Source organism: Chelon labrosus, assembly GCF_963514085.1.
Source record: "Chelon labrosus genome assembly, chromosome: 18".
Lineage (NCBI taxonomy): Eukaryota > Metazoa > Chordata > Actinopteri > Mugiliformes > Mugilidae > Chelon > Chelon labrosus.
The window spans coordinates 26,234,403-26,255,225 of NC_140351.1; the positions used below are offsets into that span (position 1 = coordinate 26,234,403).

Consider the following 20,823-nt stretch of genomic DNA (forward strand, 5'->3'; position numbering starts at 1 on the left):
ATTAGTGTGGGTCAGTCCAATATTGTACAGTATATTCCTGCCTCTACCAATAGAATTTCTTCTGGTTAAACTTAAAATACTGATGCTATTAATGCGCGCAGTAGATGTCTCACTTCTTTTTCTTTCTGCTGTTCTCGTTCTATCACATGCGCACACACACTTCCTGTGAAGCTGTCAGGCAGATTTAAAGGTGTGATTTTGTGTTTCCAGAGAGCATTCTTCCGTTCACCTCTCTTTGTTTAGCACTGACCTCTCTCTTGTTCGTCTTTCTCCTGAACCTCCAGAGATCAGGTTTCTAAGTCAGCTGTATGCAACCTCAAAACGAAGGCATAGTTCTTGGAAATTACTCGAGAAAGCAGAAGTTGGCGCCGGTGTGGTGGATGTCTGTCGGCCGCCTGTCAGTCTCTCCTCACCATGGCAGCAGCTTTGCCAGTGTGCTACCATGGGGCCATCACCAGGAAGGAGTGTGAGGAGCTACTGGGAAAGAAAAACAAGGACGGAGCTTACCTGATCCGAGACAGCGAGACCATCCAGGGAGCCATGTGTCTTTGTGTCTAGTGAGTACTCTGCTTTGACAAGGCACACTCCCCTTTACAAGAAGTCTTTTAGTTCCTGTAATTTAACAACTAATGTTTGCTATACTCCTTATATTTCTAATGATCATTTAAGTATTATTCCAAATAGTAGTGAAAGAGTTTCAACTCCATCACGTGTTATGCAAGGGATGAGATGAATTGAAGAACTTTCAGTGTTGCATAACCATTTGCGTCAATTTCAACTAAAAGTTCTACATTAAAAATCCTTCTGAGGTATAATAAGAGTAATATCTTATTAGATTTAGTAATTTCTAGAAACTTAAATGTGGTTATTTTGGAGCAACAAGGAGCAACTTGTCATTTTCCAAATAAGCATTTGAAATGTCCAAAATATCTGCACTAATAAAGCCAATACATATCAATGTAAATAATTTTAGTCTTATAACGTAACAGAATTATAAAAAATTATGAGAAAGGTTGTTTCATTTGTATTCTTACAACAAATTCAACGTTTGCTGCGGTCAAATTATGTCCTTGGTGTCCCTCTCTGTGTTCGTTCTGTGTGAAATGACGTGTGCACATTTAGGCACAAGGCTAGATCATTTATGTACCAGTTATAATATTTTCTGTGTAAATGTGTAGAAAACGTCTTTTAAAGGCTCATCCTGCTGTCTGTCCTGCAGGTTAGATGAAATAAGATAAGATTAAAAGGAGTGTTTTTGTTCAGATGGTTGGCCATGCAATGCTGGTTCTCACCAAAACCACCACTTTTATTTTGATACACAGAAAAAAAAAACATGATAATGATCAGTAACAGAAGCAGAAGCTGCTTTCACATAGTCTGAATCATCTTTCCTTGTATGATCTAAATTCAGCAAACAGCATGTACCAACATTTTATTTTTCTTTGCAGTAAAAAGAGGGTGGTGTATACCTACAGGCTGCTTCAGACACACACCGGACAGTACACTCTCCTGGTAAAAACTCACACAAACACTATGTCTACTGTATACAAACACTCTTGGCTGTAGTCAGGATTTCATGCATAATTAACTGGATCCCTCTGAAATAGGCACTGAAGTACTGAAACACTGAAGGTTCCTGATTTCATCAAACTTAAGATTTGAGTTTGTAGAAATGTTTCAGTGCATTTAAGCAATTTGGTGTATTTCACAGAAAACCTAAAACTTGTTTGTTTATCCCAAATTCGTCGCCATTGTTAATTCCCAATAGATCTTTATTAATCCATCCTGTGTTGGGGAAATGTTAAAAGTAAGTGTATTAAATCTGAAGTTGCTGAAATTAGCCATGCATGAGGGTTTTTTGTGAGAAAATGCCAGCAACATGAGGAAACTGTCCCTAGAAATAGTTACACGAAAGCCACTATTCTAGTGTGGAAAAAGAAATCAAAATTAGTGGTTAGTCTGAACTTATTTAAGTTTCACACGATCGATCATGATCAAGCCAAGAGAGAGAGCAAATGCAACAGAATGAATGGGAAGATTAGTTTTCTAACCTATATTTTTACAGTTGTACACATCCAAACTAAAATCCATACAAAATATAAGACTATATAACACATTCCTTTATTGGAAAAGGACAGGAATATGTAAATATCCCATATAACTTGTCGCCTTCTAAAAATAAGTAACATAAATGGTCTACAGTAGATATGAAGATACGTAACATTTTAATCAGCATCTTAAAATCAGGGAATGCAACTCGAAAAGCTTCACAGTTGGCTGACAAGCTCAAACAAATCCCCAAAATAAATGATACCAGAAGAAACCGATGAAATATATTAAACCGCCACAGAAAATAATACAAAAAAGTCAAAAAAATAAAAAGAGTAAAAAGAAAAATTTTACATTATAAAAATATGTGATTAATTTTATATAAAATGTCCACAGAACATTCAAATCAAGGCTGACAAGTTTGATTGTGTTTAACAATATCAGTATTTTCAGATGTTCTGAGATATTTGCCTCAGAAAACCTGAGAGACTGTCCTGCTTCATTTCAGACAAAGAAGTTGCTTTAAGATTTTCTTTTCTTTTAAAGACAGTAAAATTATTTTAAAATCACCGTGTATTCCCTCCTTTTGTTCCTAGATAACAGTCAAGTAGCAGAGTTCTAAATTCATCGTCGATTCAATACAGTAGTCTGATTTAGTATATCTCAGTCAGTCATTTCCGCGTTAACTTGATTATTAAGACTGATTGATTATTGATTATTAAGATGTAAAAGGACAAACCTGGCTACAAAGCCTGCTGTTAATCTGAGTCAGAAAGGCCACAAAGATGTCTTACATGTCATTGTGAATTTAGTGAACAAGATCTCTCTGAACCTTTAAACTGTAATTTTAGTTTTATCCTGGTTGAGCTGTTGATGGAATTTGTGACATCCAGTCACCGTTACCTAAAACATGGCATCAGATCATTGGCCCTATCTTTTTAATGGTATCCATTCTGAAATTACTCATCTTTTGAAAGACTGTAGCCTTAAGAGTCAATGGTGTTCTTTAAGCGCGTACACGCAAAGATGGACCCCTTAACCCTCAACAGCCTCAATACAAGCCTCAATACAATTCTGCTGATGTACGTTTGATGACATCTATTCTGACAACAAATAAAATTAAAGCACAAAGCCTTAACATTCAATCAGTGTTAAACATTATGAAATACCAACATGTGTAGATACACACTATCTCTATTTACACAGTAAAATAATGGTTTAAATGTTTAAACTTCAATTTCCCTTCTGTTACTAGCATTAGCTGATCTTCACACAACCTACCTCTGTAAATGTTATGTATATCAGATTTGAGTGCAGTTTCTGTTTTTTTTAACCTTTTATTAACATGTGTATCTACAGAGGAATATTTCACCCCCATAATGGAAACATTCAGTTGATATCAGCTCACCCCCATGGCACAGGAAACTCCCTTGACGTACTTAAGACACATAAACACCACACACCACACTGATGGACTTTTATGGGGAACACTTTTTCCACCTCACTCAAAGCATGACATTTCTGCTTAATCTGCACTAATAGTCACATGCAAATAGTCAAGTTTTAGCTTCTAGACATTTGAAAAGCTGCCCACTCAGTCTGAGCTGTTCAGCCATGATGTGAAAATTAAATGTCAGGTCAATTTGAGTGTCACAGTGCTGAATATCTTAAATTTAACCAATATTTACAGACAATCATCTGTCATTTTGGGGTGTTGAATAAATAGATTTAAGTGTCCTGGCATTGGTTGTGAAGTAGCCTGCCTACGTGTGTTTTTTTATAATCTCTGTTTTCATTTTCAACTTTTTTTTTAATATGAATATTTTTGAGCTTACATCTGCTGGTTGGACAAAACCAAACTTTTTAAGACATCATCTTGGCCTCTTGGAAACCAAGACTTTATTTTCTGATAAATTAATTGATTAGAATAATCAACACAACAGTTGATACTGATTGTGTTTTTTAAGGACTTGTGACATCCAGTTAATGTTATCTAAAATCAAAAAATGGCGTAAGATCCTGTTCCTGTGTAAGTAAGATTTCTTTCTAAAAGCACAACTCCTCAAAATTAAAACGCCGTTAACCATGTCGTTTCACCCACAAAAGGCGGTATGTCATCAGCATAGTTTATTGTTTATTGTTTATTGTTTTATTGTTTTTTTTTTGGATCCCCATTAGCTGCAGCAGAACTGCAGCTATTCTTCCTGGGGTCCGACATATAGAGGTGAAATAAATAGGCCGAAGTTGTTAGGGTCCATATGGGTGTAAATGGCGGCAGCATATCCCGGCCTGCTGGACCTTGACTGCATTATATGCACCTAATTTCTTTCCCCAAAATTCCTGTAAAGACATTTTTTTTTATTCCCTACAGAAATTGATCGGGCAAACTCAATTCCATACGCATTATACATGATTAAAAGTCCATGTTATAATTAAATATTGTATTCCCCCCTATTTCTTCAGACGGCAGGAGGTTTGGAGGAGGTGTTTTTTAAGAATTTGGACGACCTCATCCGTCACTATAAGAAGAAGAACCAGGGTCTGGCCATGCATCTGCGGCACTCCGTCAAAAGGAAGACAGCCATGTTGATCAAGGCCCAAAACACACTTGCCGCACCACCTGAAAATCTGTCCACAGCTCCACATGAACAAGCAAACCCCTCACCCGAAGGAGATCATGACTATGAGAGTATGTCATAAATATATTTTCTTACAGTATCAAATCAAAGGAGATGCTTTGTATTTGACCATATTTGACCTTTGTTTTTCCTCTAGATGATCCTTGTTCATCGGACTATGTGGAAGTGCTTCCTGATGCTCTTTGACATTTAGCATTGCACAGATAAAAAGAGAGACATTGTGTGGGAACAAAGGACAATATGTTCACAGACTGGATCATGATTTATGGACTTGGACCTACCCTGTTCACATCCTCATCTCTTTGTTATATATATGTTATATATAGTTTCTTTTTTTCTTCTGTTTTTATTTTTTTTTTGTCATGCTGATGCCCTGAGCATCTCTGTGTTGGTCTGTTTGTAGACCATTTAGATCCTGAATGAATTCTTTGAGCTGGTCTTAGGAGGTTTGCACTTGTGGAGTCTTCAACTACCTTCTGATGGATTATCATTAAATTTATTGGACATGTACACCAATTTTAGCGAAACTCCAGCCAAAGGTAGTCCAAGTGTTCACAAGTGCAACTCTCCAAAGAGCTACAACTCTTTTCTTATCATGCACCATTTATTTGGTCAAAATATATCTGAATATTTAGTTTATCTGTATTTACCTGCAAAACATGTCCCATTAGCATGTTAGCCCGGTCAGTTTTTGTCATGTTTAGCTCAAGTACAGCCTCACAGATCCACCAGCGTGCCTCAAATGATGTCAAGCAATAATCAGTCTATTACTTTCTTCTATTAACTTTGTTACTTTTTGTGGCTACACATGTGCAGTATGTGGGAGTTGTGTCTTTCCGATTGAGATCAAGAACATATGATACTGTGATATTTTAGAAACCTGTTGACGACAGTAAGCTGTTGTTTGTGGAAAATGATGATCACATGACTTTTTACACATCTGGTTAATTATGGTCTTTATTAATCATGTGCATATGGAAACGCTTGATCGGGTAAAGAAGGACTTTGGCACATCAAAATCTAAACATCCAGTCATCCAGCAGACAGACAGTTTCATTATTTCTCAGCTGTGAAAACTTTAACATGCAGTTTACCATCATCGACACTCATATAGAGCAGGGCTTCACAGTTTTTTTTTTTTTTTTTTTAAATACAATATCTGATTGAGGCACTTCAATGGAAAGTAAATGAGCAAATAAAAAGCTTTTGAACCCAATCAAACAAATGACAGAGAGATACTGTATTTTACAAACTGCAGCTTTACATTTTTCTCTGTACTGAAGAACAAGCTTTGCATATGTCTAAATGCTCTAACCACAACTGAAAGTCTGAAACCAGCAGTGTGTCAGTCTCCACTATGTTTGACTCTCAGCTCCAAGCTCATTGGTTCTTTAAAATATAATTTTACTTTTAAAACAAAAGGTTCCATAAATTCCTAAAGCACTGCTTTGAACAATAAAGGAACAGTTGTTTTGGGGGGCATGGTTTTGGGGGCAGGAAAATACATTTGCTTCATTAGTAAGGGTTTGAGGTGCCAGATGGTTGAACGTGTGCTCACAGCCTCTGTCTCTTAGGACTTAGACACATTCATTGATGGTTTTGTTTTAGAGAAATTACAACTATTATCAGCAATAATATTTTAAAAGAAATCTAATAATCTGGATTGTCGTTTGCTTTTTTTGATTGCCAGAATCAAAAGGTGTGTAACTAAAATGAAGATACATCCTGGTCATGCAAGTGACTTTTGTTCCACAGGCTGTTGTTTAAGCTCATGTTGCAGTAGAAGTAAATCAAAGCTTAAAAGTCCAGGAAAACTTTTCTTTGTAATGGCCTTTGTATCAAAATCAATGGGTCTGAAAAACACTTTTATTGCCATTTGCTTCCATACCCAGATCAGGATTTAGTTGACTGTCATTTTCTTATGTTGCCAGGGCACATCCCACTTACACTGTCAGTTGTTTGAATCAGTTGACAGAGTATACAGTATATGATGCATGATGAGTATAATGCTATGAAGAAACCGCGACATTAATGCAAAACACCTTCTTCCATGCCTCTGTGGTCCTGTTCTAATGTCCATTGTAAGAGCTTTCGTCAGGGGACAGGGGTCAGCATGGACACCCTGACTGGTCTGCAGCTACACAGTCCCAAACCAGACAAACTGTGATCCACTGTGTGTTCTGACACCTTTCTATCAGAACCAGTATCACCTTTTTCAACAGTTTACAGTCCATTTGAACACCTTTTCTGCTTCTAACATCAACTTTGAGGTCAAAATGTTCACCTGCTGCCTGATACATCCCACCTACAGATAGGTGCCATGACAACCAGATAAACACTGTTATTCACTTCACCTGTCAGTGGTCATAATATTACAGCTGATTGGTGTATATTGGCTGTGATGACTTTTCAAACAGGACAGCCTTTCTCATTTTATGTTCCTGTCATAGTTGTAGATGATTTAAACATGCAACATAAATTTGGGTTTAGGGCTATGATAGATAACATCTTTAAGAAAACTCATACAATTCTAGTTGCTTTATTTGGGTTTAGATACTCAGTTAGCTGGGTGATCTTTGTTGACAGATCAGAACAGTGCTGTTAAGGAACTATAACCAGATGTGTTTTACTCTCACATTTCTTCCTCTCAGGCTAACTTATAAACTAAACTTTGAAAGCAATGAGGTCAGTATCAGGAAAAAACATTGGTGTTATCCCACACAAGGACTGTAAACAAGTTATATCTAGTGTATAGTATGTGAACTTCTCAAATATGACCATTCAGCTCTTTCAATATACATCACAGATTGCTTATCAGATCTGGTATCGTCTCTGCATTAATGCAAGCTTTTCAGATGCTGTCTGTCTGCTCTGGACTTAAGATTTATTTTTTAACACTGTTTAGAAATCACAGTGTCCATGATACTACATTTTAGTTATTTTTAAACAGTGAGGCAATCTCTGCTTCATCTTATAAGATAGGATAATGTAAGTAAATTATGAGGAAAATATGTGTTCAGCTTCTGTGAGATGATGGCTCACAGTTATTGTGAAAAAGACATGATAGTTGTTGAACTTTTTTCTAAATTTAGGAATTTTAGGAAGTTGGAATTAATTTCACTTCTTCATTAACTGTATGTATTCTGTAAAAAAGAAAAAAAACCTTTGAATCCTTTCGATGTTAAGTTTTCTAATACATGCAATACATACGTGCAATTTTTATTCTCTCAGATGCAAAAAAGTTCTGTTCTATTCTGTTTTGTTAAAAAGAAGCTTAGGCCTTGAAAAGTGTGTGGTTTTTAATGCACCCTTTGTTTGCATGGACAAAACATAACCAAACATCCTGTCTCTGTTTTCACACCCCTCCTGCTGCTGTCTTCTCACTGATGGTTTTCAAGAGTTCATTTCTTTTGAGTCCAGCTGGAATGTACTTTCTGCACTTTAAGTTTGTGCAAAAGGTGTGCAATATAAAAAAACTGAAGCAAATTCATATCTTTGTTTAATGTAGATATGTATAATACAGAGAGGAGAACAACTTAAAAAAAGACTCAAAAAAAGCGGAACAAGTCTGATGGGCCTTAAGGCTGCATAGTCTGACCACAGTTTCCACACACAGAGACAGCAGAGCTACATTTACACACCACTCAGACACAGACACACAAACACACACTTTGTACTCATCATCAAAGATCTTGTGTTATGTTAAAGTTTTGCTCATAGGGGTTGGGCTGTTCTTATAGGCCAGTATTAGCCACATTCACCACATGCACATCAGTGTGGGTTTTAATGCATGAGGGCTGTTGCTCTCTTCTTTTGTCCTGTCTGCAACTCTAAAATATCCGAACAAAATAAAAATGCAATAAACACAATAAATGATTACGAATAATTTCACCCTAGACATCTTTATTGTAAAATCTTCCACCTCATGTTGGCCACAATGCGTTGATGTTCAACGTTCAAAGCTGCATGTTGTGTATAAATGTCTTCTGTGTTCAGCAGAAAGTTAACCAATACTAAGCAACACTTTTTAAGCAAGCACAAAGACCAGAGGCGAACCAAATAGATACCTTTAATTAAATTTACATTAAAACCAACAGTACATTGAGTCCAAACCCAAAATAAATGAATAAATCAAAAAATCAAAAAATAATTCAAATGCAACGGCTGGTATTTGTTCCACCCCGTCATGTGCTCATGCGACGTGAATTCTCACGTTGCAGCGCCCTCCAGAAACATAGTAGGAGGGTATTCAATTTTAATTGCCTTAATTTATTTAAAATCCATACATCCATGTTTCTATTTTTTTAATTATTATTTCTAAACAACGTAACAGTGAAAGCCATGTATTTATTTCGTACACTTGCAAATATTAACTTTTGCAGTTTAGGTTGAGTATTTATTTTTTCCCCTTTCTCGTACATGGTATGTTCCTTACCCGTTCAAAACTCGAAGCGGGAGGAAGTTGCTGTTGTGTTGCCGGTTGTTGATGTTTTTCGAAAAAAGAAAAAGCATCACAGGTATTCTTCAACTATCAAATGCATAAACGTTCCAGTATTTTGAAATACGTGAGCAGCGGTTAACATTTTGATCCAATATTTTAATCATGTGTTTCATTTCTGCTGTTACGAACCTGTGAGAAAAAAATGCTAGCAAACATTAGCTTCCTTCAGCATCAAGATGGACGTTGGTTTTGTGAACTAATGTTTTGTTTCGCTGATATAGACTGTAGTTTTATCCTACAGGATGGACTTGACAACGTGTCTGAAGTCTCTGCTGCTGGCCATCCAGCAGTACGGAGACAGCAGAACAGCGCAGAACGCTGCGCAGATACAGAAACAAGTGGAGGTACGTTCTAACGTTAAGTCTGCATCTAATGAATAGAGGCTCATTCTATTCATCCATAAAGAATGAAAAAATACTTTAGACTGACTGTAATCCTTCGTGAAAGCCTCCTACGATCATATATATATATATATATGTGTAAACACACACACACACACACACACACACACACACACACACAGTAGTGGCAGCAATGAGCACAGTTCTGGACCTCGGAAATCCACTACAATCTCTTTGGTTTTAGCTGTATTGATCAGAAGATGGTTCTGTCTGCACCATGAGACAGAGTTGTTCAACAGATTCTCCTGCTCCTGTCCTTCACTGATACACCCCACAACTGTGTTTGCTTGCGGTATGATAGTTGAATTGCCGTTATGAATGATGTGTGTTCTAAAATATACAAACTAATTAATTTATCTTTTCCTGATAAAGAAATACACATCATGCATATGAGAAGGTAATGAAAAATGCAACAAGGTAATTTAGTTTTACATAAGACATTCATAAGAAGAAAGAAGCCCAAATATCATAAAACATAAATATGGCTTAAAAATAGTGACATTAAACAAGTTAAGCTAGAGTTAAAATATGAGAGTAAAACCTGCATTACAAGACATGACTTAATGTAGCATGCCACAATTCTAAATTTGGGCAAACTTTTCATTCTTATCTTTATATTTACAGTTTGAAGAGAAATGAGACAGAAATTATAAGTAAAGGAAAAAGGAAACAGTATACTTGCACTGTTCCTTAAAAACATTAAATGTAAATATTGTTACTAGTATTAAGACTCGGGTGCTAGTTACAACAACTGGGGATGAATTAAATATAGGGGCTGACAAAATGAGTTTTCTTCACTTGATTATACAGTGATATAAAAAGACCTGAGATATGTTTTCCAGCTGTATATCTATAGAACATGACTCTGTTCTGTGCTTGTATATAGCAGGTGTTAGATAAAAAGAGGAAATATGTTTCAGACTTGTGGTTACAAGCTGAAATGTGCTCATAATATCTCAGTTATATTTGTGTAGCCTAAGCATATGAATGTTGTGTGTTTGTAGGAGATTAAAGGCGTGAGATGTGACCAGCTGCTGTCGTCAGGCCAGGTTCTTCCCAGTGAGTGTGTGAGTGGTCTGGTGGAGCTGGCGGGAAACCCAAACACCAGCCCTGTCCTGACGAGCTCCATCATATCTCTGCTGGCGGAGCTAGGTAGACTTTACCTGTATATACATGCAGTACACACTGTACCGCACCATGAACTACTGGATTTTTCTTTTTAAGAGTAATACAAACTTGCAAAATATTCCTTACAGTTACACTTAAAGGAGACTTTTAAAATAGGTGTGATTATTTTGCGTTAACATGCGTTAATGCAGTGTTTGACAAAAAAAATGACCTACCTTTATTAAACATGTTCTTTTCCCACTGGTACACTGTCCTCTACAGCCTCGGATGATCAGAGTCGGGAGATTCTTCACAGCAGCTATAACCTCACCAGTACACTGGCAGCTGTTATCCACTGCCACAGTACCACACCAGGAGAGCCTCTGGTGCTGCAGGTTAGTCCATCAATGCATTCTACACAGCAAGGGGCAAAAACAACAAGCTGTTGTCAAGTAGGACGAGTTTGAAAATTCTATGTATATGATGTGTTATCTACATTCACAGTTTAACTTCTCAACTCACCATTATAATTATTCTGTCTTTTAGCTAGTAAAGAGCCAGACCTGTGCATCTTAATTTAAGTAACTGATTTGTAATGTTCATGTCTTCAGTCCTTACAGGTGCTACAGAAACTGACATACAACACTCGCATCTTCCAATCGACAAACTACATCCATGAGCTCATAGCTTTTCTCATGAACAACATGTGAGAACCATACCTCATATGCCCCAGTGTTATGCATTTAATGTAATTGATTGTTTTTCAATTAACTGTGCAACTTTATGTCTTTTTCCACAGCCACTCTCGAAATGATGTTGTTGTCATGCCATGCCTGGGCCTCATGGCCAACCTTTGTCGTGACAACCACTCAGTGCAGAGCCACATCAAGTCGCTGGTGAGTCTCTGCTAAATCACTCAAGATGCCTCTACATGATAGGATGAGAGTTTGATCAACGCAAATTCTTGATTGTAATAATTGTAAAAAAATAATGTTTGAGAAATTTTAAAACCTTGAATTCTGCTATTTTTCCATTGAAATGTTATTTTAAAGTGCACTCTTTTGAATTGTTTCATAAATACTTGAAAACAAGGTGTTTATTTCTTAGTTTCATCTAAACTCTTTAGTTCATTATCAACATCTACCTTCATCTATACATCCTCAAACCTTGTGTTTGGTGCTTAAATATGTTTAAAGTTGCTTTTTTACTGTCTTGGTGCTGTAAGTTTTATGTGAGCCCACAATAGCAAATCTTATGTTAAGCTTTAAAATCTAAATATTTATCATTAAAGCTGTTAGTTCATCCTTAATAGGCAAGACTAGTCATTACTTGTGTGACAAATCAATTGACGGAACCTGTTGTAGATGGCAGACAAACGAGACACCCACAGCATGAACATGTTCAGGTTGTGGTTTCTTTTAAGTGTCTCTCAATGTCTTACCTTGTGGGTAATACTGTGTGTATTTTTTTGCAGGACAATGTGAAGCCGTTCTACCGCACACTGATCAATTTCCTGGCTCACAACAGTCTGACTGTAGTTGTCTTCACGCTGTCCATCCTGGCCAGTCTCACTCTGAATGAGAAAGTTGGCGAGAAGGTAAATAGAAAAAACAAATCTGATGCGATCAGTGTGCATTTAAAACATGCTGAATCTGAGGATTCTGGTCCTCACTTTTTAAATGTGAATTAATGCATTCATTTTTGCAGAAATATGCAGTATTTAAAAATACATTGTTTCATGTAGTGTACAGTAGTACACTTTGTCACCCGTTAAAGTAACTGGTGGGCACACACATATGAGAAATGAATATATTCTATTCATTATTCAATAAGACCACATATAGTTAGGTCCATATATGTTTGGACACTAACACAACTTTTTTTATTATTAATTTTACACTCACATTCATTCATTCATTCATTATTTAAGCCAAACCATAGTGTTGGTGAATACACACAGCCTCCAACATTCATAATACAAAGTTAGATAGATAACCTTTATTGTCCCATAAGGAAATTTGTTTTCACAGTCTGTCACAGAAAAACACGAAACAGTGCATATAATGCAGACATGAGCAACATATACATACATACAAAAAGACCATAACAAACGCACCATGAGCGAACACAACCATACATTGAACAACAGTACATGAGATCATCACACTCAGGAGGGCTAGGTCTGCACGAGGTTTAATGGGGCAGATTATTAAGTTAGGCTTTAAAAATGACCAAATAACAGTTTCACATTATACAAACATTTTTAAACAGCATTACTGCAGTTTGTTTGTTTTTATCTCAACAGAATAGCTGTTTCTTCCTTTTTAGTTTGTTCCTCTTTTCACTTCAGTTTTTTATTCCAGGAACATAAAAATCTTGTTGTTGATGACTTTTGTAATATCAAACTACAAGCTTCATTCATGTCTATATTTGTGTATTTTCTTGTCAGCTCTTTGATGCAAAGAACATCCACCAGACTTTCCAGCTGGTGTTCAACATCATCGTGAACGGCGACGGTACTCTGACAAGAAAATACTCCGTGGACCTTTTGGTTGACCTGTTGAAGAACCCTAAAATAGCAGATTACCTCACTAGGTACATTCACAGACATTTAATCTCACACAGCTCTCACAGTCTCACACAGGGCATTTAAACTCAGAGGTTGCCTCAAACCTCTTTTTTATGTTTTGTTGCTGTTGAAAACCATTTTTCCATTTGTAGGTATGAGCACTTCTCAGCGTGCGTGTCTCAAGTTCTAGGACTGCTACATTCAAAAGACCCAGAGTCTGCGGCAAAGGTGAGATGAGATAAACTTTCACACACCATATGAACCACACATGTAGCACATTATTCTGTACAAATATAGATTGAAACCTTCCTGTGTCAAGTGTCACGTTAAGGCCTAATGTGAGTTTCTGCAGCTGCATTTGCCTCTGACCATTTTGTGGTAAATGTGTCAAGTAAATAAGAAGCAGATAGAAAAAGACTGCAAGCAACTGTTGATGTTGCCCAATAAATATGACCAGAGAAGCATAGCTAAAAGAATTTAAACTATAAAGGTGACTTCTTCACATCTCTTATTGACCGATTGTGTAATAAGATTAGTGCCTGGTTTAATTAGTTTTTAATGTTATCAAAGCCACTTATAAAATTTTGCCTACGGTTAAACACCCAAATAACCCCCCAAAAAAGCTTTTTCTGTGCTTTTTCTGAGTATATTTTCAAAAAGAGACCGGGGAAATGAAATGATGTGCAATAGGACCAGTGGCTCTAATTTCTTTTTAATGTCAATTTCGAACTTGAATCATGAAGTTTGGGCTTAAATAATAGCAGTTATCTGCATTCAAAACTAGTTTGGAATGGTGTATCGGGGCTTCTCAGCTTCTGGAAATATTGGTCAATGTAGATTTAGCTAAGTTCAGTAAAATACTAAATAAGATGTTTTAGGCATTTATTTTGGTAATTACCTTGAACTATACAAACTGTGCTGAATTAAAACAGTCCAGGGGCCTCCATGTTGATGGGTGTGTTCTGTTCGCAGGTGTTGGAGCTTCTCCTGGCCATGTGCAGTGTGTCAGGTCTGCGCTCGATGCTGTGCGAGGTGGTTTTCAAACCGCTCAGCCCCCAACTCAGAGCTGAAGGCAGAAAGCAGGGGGCAGGACTGGAAGGTGGACGCAGGGCAGAGTGTGGGCTGGCTCTGGTGCAGTGGCTGAGCTCGCCTGTGGAGGGCGCAGAATCCTGTTCTCTGCACGCCATGCAGCTGTTGCATGAGCTGCTGGAGGTATGGCTTCCCCACTCGGACTCTCACATTGTTCAGCGGTTTTATTCTCCTAGTGTGGAGGCGGGGTGCGATTGTGTGGTTTAACATTAAAAAGATTTCTACTCAGAAGCAGCTGTGAGTGACACGAATTACACTCACTTACCAAAACAATAGGCAGTGTAAATAATGCATTATATAAAGGTAGTACAAACCACAGCCTCCATAATGGAAACACAGTTGAATCAACAGCTCAGCTTATTTGAAACATAACCTTCATGAATCTAGGATTAGTGCATTTGTTTAGTGTACCTAACGAACTGAAAAATGAACGTGTACCAGGTTCTCACTGATTCACTTTGAAATGCAGCAAATGCTGATCTTCCATATTACCATTAAAAATAATAGACAGACTACTACAATAATATTTACAGCTTTACTTTCTTTTTTTTGAATATTTGATTTTTGATATTTTCAAGAACAAAGTTACAGTTACAAATAGGGCTGGGCGATATATCGATATAGTTTAAATTTGCGCTGTGATCCTTGCTCCAGGTAAGCTGCTGGCCCGGAGCTCTCTGCAGCGCTCCCCGTGAAACCCGCCCCTCCTCTTTCATGCACAGAGGAGGGGCGTAACAATGTTTGCGGAGTGTGCGGAGGGTTCACAAGGAGGCAAAGTAAAAACTCACAATGACAGGAAAGAGAAAGTGGAATAAAAAATGAAAAAATAAATAAATAAATAATAATAATAGTAATAATTGAATAAATAAAATACATTATTCAGTAATTAAAGGTACAGATAGAGACAAAGAGAGAGGCAAAGGCTAGTATCACTATTCAGATCATGTCAAGCCAAGCTCGAATACAGGGAGATTAGTCAACCTGGTGTGCTGGTAGATTTTCTGGTGTGCTGGGAATGCAAGTTAAAAATGATTGCCATATTTTGTAAAAAGTCTTACTTCTTTTCTGCATCCAATAAGTTATTTTCTCTGGGGGCACACAGCTGTTGATTTCAAACACATTTTAATTGGAACACTGTAAAACCCGATAAGTTAATTCAACTCAAAAAAAAATTGAAACTGATTACATCGAAGATTTTGAGTAAAAGTAACTAGATTTTGTAAGTATAAGAATAGTTATTGATTAAGTAGCCTATACTAGTAATTTTAAGTAACACTAACTTAATTTTGTGAGTGAGAGAAACATTCCTGTTTAATTACATTTTACTAGGTATTTTGTTTTCATAATACAAATAAAAATCAAGTATAAGAAACTTAAACATTCTTATTATCTTTAAAATAACATACTTCATTTCTCTGTAAGAAATTATTCATGCTATGTTTACTTAACTTTTTGAGTTTAATTAAGTTGTTCAAACTCCTCTATAGTTAAAAACTTAGCTTGATTTCAACTCAAAATTAGATGTTCCAGAACTTAATTCTTTTTTTGAAACAGATTACATAAATATTTTTACGTTTCTTTAACTCAAAATCCCAAAATTCAAATATTCTCAGTAACACTAAAAACACATGAACAGACAAAATGCAAGTTCCTGTTTTATTAACAGTAAGTAAAAATTGCCTAAAAACACTTACAGTAATTTTAGTAACTATAGAAGCCATAAACAACAAAGAATATATATGGCAAGAAGTTTTACACATCTTCAACTTTTGCAGACCTCAAGAGGAGTCCAACTGGTACGTCACTGTCACTGATGTTTGGTTCATTAGACTCGGATGCCTGGACAACAGAGAAAAGTTACCCATTACCCAAGATTGCCTAAGCGATCAAAAAAAGCAGTTTGCTGAAAAATGTGTCAGTAACATATCAGAAGACAGTCAAATAGTCAAACATTAATCACATTCCATAAATATAGTTTGTTATGTGGCAGCATTTTATATCTGCAGGTCAGAATTCACTCAAGTTGTAGCTTCAAGTCTGGCACCTGGCGTTCTTCCATTCAAGCTTGGCTGATTTTTCTAATTTAACACTTGGAACAGATCTTATGAAACTGTAGTGCAATTTAGAGAGTAATAATGAGTCCTACTCATACATACATCCAGACATTTGGCACATTATTATTATTATTGTATTGTAGTGTGATGATCACATTGTTATGCTTATCGGCTACACATTTTAAAGCTAATACTACAGGTCTAATCCAGAGTGTAGACTCCACCCAAACTAGCTAACTAATCTCCTTTTACTATGCTGAAAATACAAATGGTGTACACTAGAGTATGCATGAAATAAAGCCCATTTTCACTGTGACACTTTAGCCTAATTTCAAAGACATCCGTAAGTGGACATCATAAACAATGCTTTTTAAAAAGTTAGGAGAGATGATTAAATTATGATTAATGCTCATCACTTGTTTTCTGATTTGTATTCATTCTATACCCTTGAGCAGTGGTTTTCAAAGTGGGGGCCGCGGCTAGGGGGGCCTCAGACAATTGGAGGGAAGATAAGAAAAAAAATTGCAAAAATATAGTGTATTCTTAATCATCATTATAAAATAATAATAATTATTTTTGAAATAATTATTAATAATATATCATATTGAAATGTTATTTGCCATGCTCATCTTTCTGATTCCCTGCCAGTCAAAACATCGTTCATAACCTCATAATCTTAGTAGACCTGGTGGTTTGCGCCATTTATCAAGCTGCTTTGCTCCTCAAGCTGGTGTGTAGTGTTGAAGGAAAAAAACAATCCAAGTCTTAGTTCCAAGTTTGCTGAAGTGGTGGAGGTTTATTGGAGTTCCAGGTCATGGTGAGCCTACCGACACAGAGTGGTTCTGAGACTAGAGACTGACCCTGAATGCAGGGCCAGAGCACAGATATACCCTGTCCCTGGGTGTGGTTGCAGACAATTCCTGATTAGATTGTATAGTGGATGTATATTGGTCAGTCGAGGGCAACTTTACACAGGAGGGTGAACTCAGTAGGGGACAGAGGTGGCTCTCAGACATGGTCAGAACAAAGGGCAAAAGGACAAAGGAGTGACACTCAGGTAGTATGATCAAGGCTCTGATCACATGGATTAAAGTTTTCCGTCCTACGACGGATTTCCGTCAACTCGGGTCTCAAAAGGCTAAAAATGAGATCGGTGCAGATCCGAAGAGAAAAGGGGGGGGTCTACAACACCGATATGATACGCAACAACTTCACCTATCAGCTGTGGAGTTTTAACTGTCTGAGAGGAGCCTGCCTGCCTGCCTGCCTGCCTGCCTGCGCGCGCCTCGGGATGCGTCGAGCTCTCCTCCGGGGCAGAGGGAGATACGCCGCGGCCCTCGGCCGAAGAAGGGAGGCATCAGCAGCAGACCAACCTCGCGCCAGGCGGAGGTGGTTGCGCCAGACCGTTAATGATCCTTCCGCAGGTTCACCTACGGAAACCTTGTTACGACTTTTACTTCCTCTAGATAGTCAAGTTTGATCGACAGACTTTCTAACAGCACACGGCAAGACTAAATGGGTTCTCAAAAAGGTACCTCACCAGTGGCATGTCTTTGGTCTGGAAGAAGGAGTCTCCGTGGAAGTATGTTGCCATCCGGGTCACGGCACCATATTGTTGAAGGAAAAAAACAATCCAAGTCTTAGTTCCAAGTTTGCTGAAGTGGTGGAGATTTATTGGAGTTCAGGTCATGGTGAGCCTACCGACACAGAGTGGTTCTGAGACCAGAGACTGACCCTGAATGCAGGGCCAGAGCACACATATACCCTGTCCCTAGGTGTGGTTGCAGACAGTTCCTGATTAGATTGTATAGTGGATGTATATTGGTCAGTCGAGGGCAACTTTACACAGGAGGGTGAACTCAGTAGGGGACAGAGGTGGCTCCCAGACATGGTCAGAACAAAGGGCAAAAGGACAAAGGAGCGACACTCAGGTAGTATGATCAAGGCTCTGATCAGCAGGGGAGAGGAGACGGGGAGGGTAGACAAAGGAGGCTCTGATTGGCAGGGGAACAGAGACAGGAGAGATCAACATATGGTTGGAATTGCCCCAGACATGTCAATTCCTAATGTCTCTTCGAAGTTTACTTCTTCAGTAGCTAGTGCAAAATGGACAGGTTTTTGACAAGAAAGCGACCGAATGAACAGACCAACAGTCCTGCTGTGGAGGACATTGCTGCAAAAAAAAACTAAGAACTCCTGGCCAACTAAAATCGGAAAATATGACGCGCACTTATGCTCGACAAATGTAATAGCTATTGAATAATGAATAAAAGTAAGACAAAACATTCTAAAAGTTGATTTTTCTTTACATATTTTGTAGCACTGTCTGTAGGTTTGAAAAAGGGGTCCTCAGCCAGAAGAATGCTGTTTGGGGGGCTTTGGCATGGAAAAGTTTGGGAACCCCTGCCCTAGAGTAACTACAGTACTTATGGTACTATTCAAAACTTGCAACAAGAAACTGAATGACTTCTGAGCTAAAGAAGAGACTTTCATTAATTATTCCTCACCAACACAACCACAATTATATTCTATGATGAACAATTAGAATATTGACTTACATTCCACAGTTTCAGAAACCTGGAGTCATCATGTAGATATGCAGGGAGCGCATGGAGGACAGCAGCACGTTTGACGTGGATTGTCAACTTGTTCCTGAGTGTGACAACATATTACATCACAAGAAAAAGCCTCCCATAACTGCAGAGATGAGAGTTCTAACAAATATAATGCACTGTAGTATCACTATCAAGCATCAAGAAGCGTAACCAACTCACCTGGAGGTCATAAGCACTTAAGAGCCTATCCAAAACTACTCTGCCCATCCTGAACAAGCTCTGAAAACGGGTGGCATGTTGATCCAACTGGCATAGAAGTGGTTCTTCAGGTTGATGTTTGTGATCACAGAAATCTGCCAAAATATAAAATGCCTTTTTAAGTCAGACTCAGAGTATAGTGTGTACGTGCCTCGGGATGTGCGATATTTCATCGTTTACGATATATCGTCAAAAACATTCCAAACGGTAAGAATATGTCATCCCGCGATAAAAACGATAAATTCCCATTGATGACGTGTATATATGTGCGCGACACACTCGCAGCCCAACACGTGTGGAATATTGACAAATTGACAATAGCGGAAGGCGAAGCAGATACGCTGGGCAGCGAGGAGCTTGTTCCTAAACGAGGCTCCACCTCCGTTATCTGGAACCGGTTTGGTTTTAACCCCTAACGCCTGAACTGATTTTTCAATTATATAAAGAAATTAAATATTTGTATTTTTGCTTACCACTCCGGCAGGTCCTACGAGAAACTAGTGCTTGCAAAAGGTTCCAAGGAATTTTTGGAATGTGCACAAACCGACATTGGAGTATTACATGTGTTATTTCGGCTGCAGTCTGAACGGAAACAGTGCTTCGCGAATTCGCGACACTAGGCATGAAGGGGTTAAAAAGTCTGATGCGGCGCAGCAAATTACAACATGAAAGGTTTACAAACAAATAGTGCATAAAAAGGACAGTAACACCACTAATTTGTTCCACCACCTCAAACACAAACACAAACCAGAATATGAAGAAAGCCAGAAAATGCGCAACGATGCAGAAGCAGTGTCGACTTCATCCAAAGAGTCCGGTAAAAAAAACAACAACTCAGATAAAACTTGCCGATGCATTATAGTCAAAATGATTAGGTACATGCATTAGGTAGCAGCTACATGAATAAAGTGCAGTGATATTTAAGTCCAGTTAAGGCTCAGAGTTGAGCAGGCGGATGGCATGTGGATAGAAACTCTTCTTCAGCCTCTCAGTCTTTGTCCTGAGGCATCGGAAACGCCGGCCTGATGGCAGTAGAGAGAAGAGAGAGTGTCCGGGGTGACTGGGCTGTTTCAGGATCTGGGGAGGGGGGTTCTGATGGTCCGCTCCGCTGAACGGACCACCCTCTTGAGGGCCAGGAAGTCCTGCCTGGTGCAATTTCCCATCCAGGTGGTGATGCTCTCATACAAGATGCTCTCGATGGTGCAGGTGTAAAAGTTCCTGAGCACCTTGAGAGGGAGCTTAAAGTCTCTGAGGCGTCTGAGGAGGTAGAGACGCTGTCTGGCCTTCTTCACGATGGTGTTCAGATGGTGAGTCCATGACAGGTCCTGTGAGATGGTCACTCCCAGGTATCTGAAGGTGTCCACTCTTTCCACCTCAGAGCCACAGATGATAAGTGGATGGAAGTCCCTCTGCTGTTTCCTGCTGAAGTCCACAATCAGTTCCTTTGTTTTGCTGACGTTCAGCAGGAGGTGGTTCTCCCGGCCCAGGTCATGCAGCTTAGCGGCCAGTCTGGAGGGGACTATGGTATTGAATGCTGAGCTGTAGTCAACAAACAGCACTCTCACATAGTTTCCCTTACCAGTGTCCACATGGGAGAGGGT

General features: G+C 38.3%; 2 protein-coding genes across 2 annotated transcripts in view; both read left to right on the forward strand.

Moving 5' to 3' along the window:
- On the forward strand, window positions 1-6,266 carry LOC311503221 (SH2 domain-containing protein 1B). Its single transcript, XM_084565803.1, has 4 exons — window positions 1-557; window positions 1,449-1,512; window positions 4,513-4,738; window positions 4,825-6,266. The coding sequence occupies exons 1-4, from the start codon at window positions 415-417 to the stop codon at window positions 4,872-4,874; spliced, it is 483 nt and encodes a 160-aa protein (XP_084421929.1). The 5' UTR covers window positions 1-414; the 3' UTR covers window positions 4,875-6,266.
- A 2,847-nt stretch (window positions 6,267-9,113) lies between these two features.
- Window positions 9,114-20,823, forward strand: part of cip2a (cellular inhibitor of PP2A) — a 44,247-nt gene continuing 32,537 nt past the window's right edge. The window contains exons 1-9 of the mRNA XM_084565956.1: window positions 9,114-9,533; window positions 10,595-10,742; window positions 10,980-11,092; window positions 11,309-11,403; window positions 11,497-11,593; window positions 12,172-12,294; window positions 13,147-13,292; window positions 13,419-13,494; window positions 14,239-14,478. Of these exons, the coding sequence (XP_084422082.1) occupies window positions 9,432-9,533; window positions 10,595-10,742; window positions 10,980-11,092; window positions 11,309-11,403; window positions 11,497-11,593; window positions 12,172-12,294; window positions 13,147-13,292; window positions 13,419-13,494; window positions 14,239-14,478 (1,140 nt within the window). The 5' untranslated portion in view covers window positions 9,114-9,431. The remainder of the gene's footprint in view (window positions 9,534-10,594; window positions 10,743-10,979; window positions 11,093-11,308; window positions 11,404-11,496; window positions 11,594-12,171; window positions 12,295-13,146; window positions 13,293-13,418; window positions 13,495-14,238; window positions 14,479-20,823) is intronic.